This window comes from Athene cunicularia (genome assembly GCF_003259725.1).
Source record: "Athene cunicularia isolate RWA chromosome 2 unlocalized genomic scaffold, athCun1 chr2_part1, whole genome shotgun sequence".
NCBI lineage: Eukaryota > Metazoa > Chordata > Aves > Strigiformes > Strigidae > Athene > Athene cunicularia.
The window spans coordinates 14,520,975-14,528,794 of record NW_020799095.1 but is presented as its reverse complement, the minus strand read 5'-3'; the positions used below and the strand labels follow the sequence as shown (position 1 = coordinate 14,528,794).

Here is a 7,820-nt window from a genome sequence, read left to right as displayed (position 1 = left end):
CCCCCCCCACCCCCCCTCTCTCTCTCTCACCAGCTTTTAGTCTCATTACCAAGCTGTCTCACTCATTTTGGGTTGTTAGTCCTTCTACTTGTCTGTCATTTTCAGGCTTCTTTCAACATGGTGGAATTTGTCAATCTGTTTTCTTTCTGTAAAACCATTTGTCGTGGTTTAAACCTGGCCAGCAGCCAAACACTATGCAGCCTCTCATTCTTGGGGGATGGGGAAAAGAACTGAATGGGTAAAGGGAGACTCGTAGGTTGAGATTAAAACAGTGTAAAAGTTGAAATAAAATAAAATAACAATAATAGAAAGTGCAAACAGGTAATGAATGCACAATGCGATTGCTCACGACCTGCAGACTGATACCAGCTAGAAATCCTGAAACGTGAGATCCCGCAATTGCAATCCTGGAAGCAAGAGAGAACCCTCTCCTTCCTGGCTGACCCTCATTTATATAGTGGTCATGCCATTACATGGTATGGAATATGGGTATTCCAAACTGGACCAGTTTGCTCTGGCTCTGCTCCTTCGCAGCTTCTTGTACACCTGCACATGGAGAGGACATGGGGAATTAGAAAGTCCTTGATCTCTTAGCAACAACTGAAAACATCAGTATATTATCAACATTCTTCTCATACCAAATCCATACTGAATCCAAAACACATCAATATTCTAGATACTGAGAAGAAAAATTAACTCTATTCCAGCCGAAACCATGACAGTATTCCAATCCCAAATGTTGCCTCAGTCTTTCCCTTTCTCCTCTCACCTGTCTGATCCAAATTCAGTGTTGTTATACTGTGTTTGTTTTTCATTTTTTCACAATCTCCTCTTTTGGTAAAATCTAGTCTCTACTTTGTGTAGTACAGTCCAATTTCCCTTTCTGTAGTCCTAGACTTGATTGCTCTTTCCCCCTCCTTTTCTCCATCTTCCTCCTCACCAGAGTCCCTGTCCCAGGCTTTTCCTTCCCCTCCTCTTGTCTGGCTTTTGGACAGCCTTCACTGGCAACCAAATGTTGGTGGTAGGACAATTTGGAGAAGCCATACAGGAAAAACCCGACTTTTTCTTCTAACGCATACTCATTATTGTGTGGGAATGGAATATGCATTGTCTTGCCACATTGCTGGAGCTGTCAAGAGATGAAGAATGATCAAGAATGAAATCCTGAGTGATTGTACTAACCACGTTCAAAATCTGATCTTTGTTTATTAAAAGCTCATAGCTTGGATCCACTAGTCTGGGTCCCTGAAGTCATTTGAATTACAAGTCCCTATCCCAAGTGGGAGTGGGGAGGGAAGGATGGAAGACTGTTAAAAAAATTCTGGCAGCATTCTCCTGTCTTTATTCTCAGAACTGAATGAACCATATGGATGAGGTTAAAGAATAATATTAAACAGTAATAATAATAAAATCTGCCAATGGCAAAAATCCTGCATAGAAAGTATCCGCTTAAGTAGTTAAAGTTTGGCAAGTATATAAGCAACTGAAAGCAGTTTTTTTTAGAAGTTTGGGGCAACCTTATTAATAGACTGTTGCTAGCAGCTTTGCCTATAATAAACAACTTGATTAAAGTTCCAGAACTATATTCTGCTAATCCACGTAAAATGGAACTTGGGCTAGAAACAGATGCACTCCAGATATGACTCATTTAGTCTGCTGGAGTGTTTTAAATTAACTTTTAGTTGTTTGTCAGTTTGGAAAAAAGTATGTGATTTAAAGAAAAAAAGTACCCCTGGTTTTCTTTAGAAGAAAATACTACTGAAGCTTTTGCTGTGGTTGGTGAACTTCTAAATTTTTTCCTGTCTGGTAATCAGAAAAAAACCACTTTGACTATTATAGTTTTGGATAAGGGGAAGGGAGGTATAATTTCTTTGAAGAAAGCAATATTTGTTTTCAATTTGTGTGTCTCAAATGCGTAATTCTGCTTACTTCATAGGATAGTATTTATGTTCTGTGTTGCTAAAGAAGTAAGGCTGAAGTATCACACCATGAGTGCACACATGTTTTTGTCTGACTGCTGTTCTTTATTTTTTTAAAATCATAAAGTAAAATTGGAGTTCAACCTTATTTGCAAGGAAAAGAGACAACATATCGGTTATGTCTCTAGAAGAGACATTAGCATCTCTTCAGGAGAAGTGTCTGTCAGGAGCCAGAATTTACACAGGACAGACATAAGTACCCCAATTATGGGAAAAAGTGCAGTCAGTGTTCATACCTTATTAGACATTATAGCAACTGACAGTCTCAAGGAACTACAGTACCTGGGTTTTTTTTGTTTGTGTGTGTGTGTGTTTCTCTCCCCTTCAGCTGGAAATGATGCTGTGTAAGATCTGGTATTTTTGAAGCATCATTTGCTGTAAGCTGCGGGGCAGTTCTCCTTTGGAAGTGCAGGCACAGTGGAATCCCTTTGGCCCTTGCAGACTTTCTGCATGTGTTCGTAAACTTTTCCTGTGTCCACCGATAAGGCAGGCGCACTCACCCTGTGCTGCAGCCTTACCCGTTCCCTGGACGTGGACAGGGCAGGCAGGTAACGGCCATGGGAAAGGCAGTCCGTAATCTGCTAACTGTACCTGTTGCTGGGAGAAGACTTTAATCAATACAAAGAGATGGAGTAGCTAATACTGCGGGACAGAGCCAAATCACCTGAGTCTGGGACAGTTTCTCTTACAGCTTTACTTAAAACTTAATTACTGTGAAGAGTAAGACTGCAAGTAAAGGGGAACAGTGATAGCGCTGAACTGCCAGCCCTGTGAAGTCTTTGTCATCACTGTCCTTTTTTACATGTTGCTTGCCAACCTGTGTTTTCATGTTTCATACTTTGACAAACATTGATTCTTTACCATGCTACTATTGAATGGATCACATTGCTAGGAAAAAAAATCTCTTAAGAACCAAAAAAAGAAAACAGTTTAATGGCTCCCTGGAGTATTAAAATCACCCTTTGCAGTTTTCTCTATGCAGAAACATTTATAGTCCCCATGTATTAGAAATACAGCACAGATCACTTTCCTGAAAACTGTTAAGTAGGAATAATCTCTATCCCTTTGTTTATGCAACTGCATGGTGACAGAGAAAGGAAAGAGCTTGGTTCTTACTAATGTCAAATAATCCAATTTTTAATTTTGTTTGGGGTTTGGGGGCTTTTTTTGTTTGTTTGTTGAGCAGGGCAACTGTGTCATCTGAAACAAACAGAAGAGGAAAAAAGAAAGAGAATCCTATTATCCCTTGTGATTTCTAACTGCATTTTTATTCTTACAGGGGCAAGCTGATCTCCTCAAATATGCTAAAAATGAAGCACTGGAGAATCTGAAACAAATCCATTATGCCACTCTTTCATGTGGACTCAATAAGCCAGGCACTGAAAATGCAGAAATCTCAAAGCCCCGTCGAAGTCTAGAAGTCATACCTGAAAAAGCAGGTGATGAAAATGGAGAATGAGAGAAGACTCTTCTCGTAATTATGGAGTTTATAACTCTGTGACCAATTGTAGCTGCATAGGACATTTGCTTTGCACTTACTGTTGGAAAATATTTGGAATTTTCAAAGCACAACTGGAGAAGCTAATTACAATCTATTGAAACTGTGAATGTATGTAGCAGCTCTGCTGTGAAGGCAATGATATTGTGTAACATGGAAATTACATTATTGGCCAAAATATATTATATATGTAAAAGATAATGTAATTCAGTAATAGCGTGCTGAAAAGTTCATTATAGTGCCATAGGGAAATGAACATTTTTTTAAATGAACTGTAACTAGAGGGAAATCAGTTGACAAAATTTGACAAGATGCCTTGATTTTCAAATGAATTGGATGCACAGGTCCTTTATTTCTTTGCACAATTTGTTAATTGTGCTGGTGAGTTGAATTGGTCTTTTGAAAATCAGGTCCCAAAAAGTAGAATCCACATGTTTCACATTTTATGTAATTCAGCTGCTCAGATATTTGGATTTGAAGTGGTATTGATTTTATTGTTGAGCCATAAATTAAAATGAGAATGTAATTAGACAGTGATCGCTGACTTCAGTGCACTATAGGAGAGCCATTATGTAAAAGGAAAATGTGCAATCAATCTGATAGCCTATGTCAGAAGAAGATACATACCTATTTTGCCTAAGATCTTCTGCAAGTGTGTGTAGATAATGTGACCAAACTGCAAAGAAAATGTTGTAAATAGTTTTTCATTCTGTGAAGTGAAGTGCTCATATTAAAGAGTTTTATGAGATTGCTCCCAGACAAGTAAAGCTTTTAACTAAATTTTAACTTTTTTATTTTTCAAATATTTTCTTCCTTACAGAATAGGTGATATCTCAATAAGCAGGTTTGTCAAAAAAAAAAAAAAAAAAAAAAAAAAAAAAAAAAAAAAAATTGCTGTTCTGGTTCTGTTTTGGTTTTCTGACAACAGTAGGTAAAGGTATTGTAGCTGATATTCTCATTGTAAAATGACTATACCAACCTAGAGTGTTCTCTTACTGTTTCTGATTTAACAATAAAATGGACTATATAATTACAAAAGCTAATAAATTTGAAGAAAAACAATCAAAATCCCACAGAGATCAAAATGCGGTGTTTGTTCCGTTGTGGGGAAAAAGGGGACTATGGTGATGTCTGTTGAAAAGTATTGTTTTAATTAGAGGTCCGCAAGGCATGCGTCCTACACTGATTTTTTTTAAACAATTCAAGATGCTGTTTCTGCATTCAGATTGTAATGAACATCTACATATATATAACATCCTCTACAAGTCAGTGGTGCTCTGACCAGGAACATCAATGTATTTGCACTTAATCTGAGTTATTAGGGACTTAAATTTATTTCTAGTCATTGTAAAATTAAAGGGGAGGAAGATGAAAACAATTTGCATAGTAAATGTCACATCTTGAGCCTGCACTTTTAAATGTCAAACTGCATGAGTTAGGAGCAGTTTTAGAAGGTGCTAAGCTCTTTCACTGTCTAGTGACAGATTGTATGCCTCAATATTACAATCTTGCCAGGAGCGAGTTCTATTCTGTGTTGTACAAAATGAAACATTTAACCTGTGGTAAACACCTGCAAGTGTTGCATTTTAGACAGCAGTTCTCTATGTTGTCAGCTGGAAGTCTTCTGATTGCACCTGAAGTTGATGGGAAGCAGCATGAAATTCACCACTGCTAACTGTATTCTGGGACAGTATGAAATTAGTCTTCCAGGGCCAAATCTATCGGATCTAAATTTAATTTTTATCTACAGCAAAATAACTGTTTACATCAAGATTCAGCTGGCCATAAATATACAAGGTGAGTTTCACTTTATCAGAAAAAACAAAACCTAGGCTTGTTGGAATTTTAGTTCTGACTTTTAGTCCTAAGTGAAAGATGTAGACTGGAAAAATGTTGGTACAGTTAGCATAATACTTCAGAGTAGCCTAAAAGCCAGTAAAACTCCATTTGCAGTCCTGGCTCGCCACTGTTTGCATGGCATTTACAGAATGACGTAATTCATTTGACAAATGAAGCATTTCTGTAGAGTCTCTACAGCCAGGTTATCAAAACTGATGGCTGAGCATTTCTTAGCATTTATATATTTTTGTTTAGCACATTACAACTTTGGAAGAGGTGAGGGAACATTGAAATGATTGCACAGTTTGGTGTTTTTTTCTTCATTTTAAGATCAAAAAAAAGTAAGTGAAAGATGAGTATCACATAAGCTAGGGCGTATGTTCAACTCTACAATATATATAACTCTGCTTACTCTGATCCTGTTCTGTTTTGTTAGAAAGGAAGATAATACTTTTTTTGAGTAATATCTTTACGTAGTATCTGCTTTAAAATGAAGAAAAAAGTTAAAATATATGCATTTAGCTTATTTATGCATTTAAATACATTTGGATTCAAAAGTAGTGCTGATCCCTTAAAATGGAAGTCACTTTTGTGCATTATTCATACTCGGTCCAGATCTCTATGTACCAGAAATCCTTAAAATTAACTCAGTGAAGCAGATACTCTGAAAGATGATGTGTAGCTAAAAATCCTTTAGGGAGTTTACATGTTGCATGTTAAAAGAATGCAGGATAAACTGCAAGTAAAGTATCAGGCTCTATTGTTAACCGAGTGATGATAATTTCAAAACTAAATTTATTAGCATATTTTTCTCAGTTGTATTTTCTTAAAGCATTCTTTGCATCCATGATGCAATTTACTTTTATTATTAGTCCATTTTTACAGTGTTAATTTAGTATATAGAAGAAGAAGCACCCAAGATCTGGTGAAGTATTCCAAATAAAATTAATCACAGGTTAACTTTACACTTTTTTTTTTTCCTTTATTTTCTTAAATGTGCTGTAATACGGTTGAACTGTTTAAATAGTTTTGAACTATGAAAGATAAGGCCAAAACTGACTATTTTTCTGACTGTCTTTTTTGCTTTTGTTTGGCTCCAGTTATCAGTGAATGAGTACGGGTATGTATGGAGACCTAAGTCAACCTATTGCTCAATTTAAAAGAAAATACTAATTGGGAAAGGAAAAGTTCACGTACAGATTATCCATGTAGACACTAGCAGTGAATTCTTTTTTTGAACACAAGAAGGATGAACAGTGCCCGTTTGAAAAATAGACATGTGTCTAAGCCTCATCTGCATTCTTCTTGCTGAAACTCCCCTTCTCATTGACTGTGCTTCGTGTGGTATATAGCAGCTATTGGATATTTAATTGCAGAGCCCAGGACCAAGCCCTCAATCCTCTGAACACACCGGCCGACTACAGAAGACAACTCTCTTCTCCAGGAATTCCCACAGCAGCATTTGCTGAGGAACATGTCTGAGCCCATTGATGCCACCAAAGCAGCAAAAACCTTCAAAAGAGAGCTGGGAGACAAGCTCTACTGGTGAAGTTGTGGCCCTTCTGCTGTCAGTAGTAGGCTTTTACTAAAGTCAGTAGGATCAGAATTTAAGTTGCAAAATTTCCTTTTTGTCTCAGGTGTTTTGTTTCTTTACCTTCTCTTCATGTTGTTACACTGCTGCATCAAGGAGGTACTAGATTGGTGTCCCGCACAATTTCACAAGCTTGCCCATGCAGGCGTGGTGAAAGATGCTTTATGAGTCAAGCCTTTTTTCAAGCTACTTCATATAGCACAGGAATATTTTTATAAGACTCCATGGCTGGTTACTGTATTCACTTTTTCCTGTTTTGAAGTTGAAGCAGCAGAGAGATGATTCAGAGTTGCCAGCATGCAAAATGGAAGTGAGTTCCAAGATGACTAAAAATTATAACTGCTCTACTAATCAGATGAACTAATCTGAAAGGACCCAATCCTCCATTCTTGTAGTGCTTGAGTTACCCTTCCACTTGTATGCTTTCCTAGGTCTTTTACTGCCTGAATGTTATTTTATCAGTAATGCTGATTTCTTCTTGTTACCTGCATTGTTTGTTGCACAGATCAAGGAAACTCCCAAATGGTCTGTGCACAGTATAATAATCTTTCATTAACCTTTATCCTACCTAGGTTTACACTTGTGTTAACTGAAGGTTTAAAATTAATATAAAGAGCAATATTTGCAAAAAAGGATGATCATGTAGCCATATCCACGGCACAATGTGCACTTGCAGTGGCATGTACTTCACTGTGAAATCATTTTATCCCCATATAGGTAACGGAGCACTCCTGCTGGAGGATGACTAGCCCATGGGTTTTTAATACTGTGAGCAATATTCTGAAACTGGTGAAGTCACCACCTTGCTTCTTTTGACTGTAATGGGTGTAGGACTTCACCACATCTTTTCTTTTTCTATTCACACCTACTCACTCTAACCATTTAAGCTTTCTCAGTGGAATATTTAACAACT

At 37.2% G+C, this 7,820-nt stretch overlaps 1 protein-coding gene across 1 annotated transcript in view; it reads left to right on the top strand.

Annotated features, from left to right (window-relative positions):
* The window catches only part of PLCL2 (phospholipase C like 2), a 109,801-nt gene extending 105,256 nt beyond the window's left edge, over positions 1–4,545 (top strand). Inside the window, exon 6 of the mRNA XM_026842051.1 lies at positions 3,259–4,545. Coding sequence (XP_026697852.1) covers positions 3,259–3,438 — 180 coding nt within the window. The 3' untranslated portion in view covers positions 3,439–4,545. The remainder of the gene's footprint in view (positions 1–3,258) is intronic.
* Positions 4,546–7,820: the final 3,275 nt, after the last annotated feature.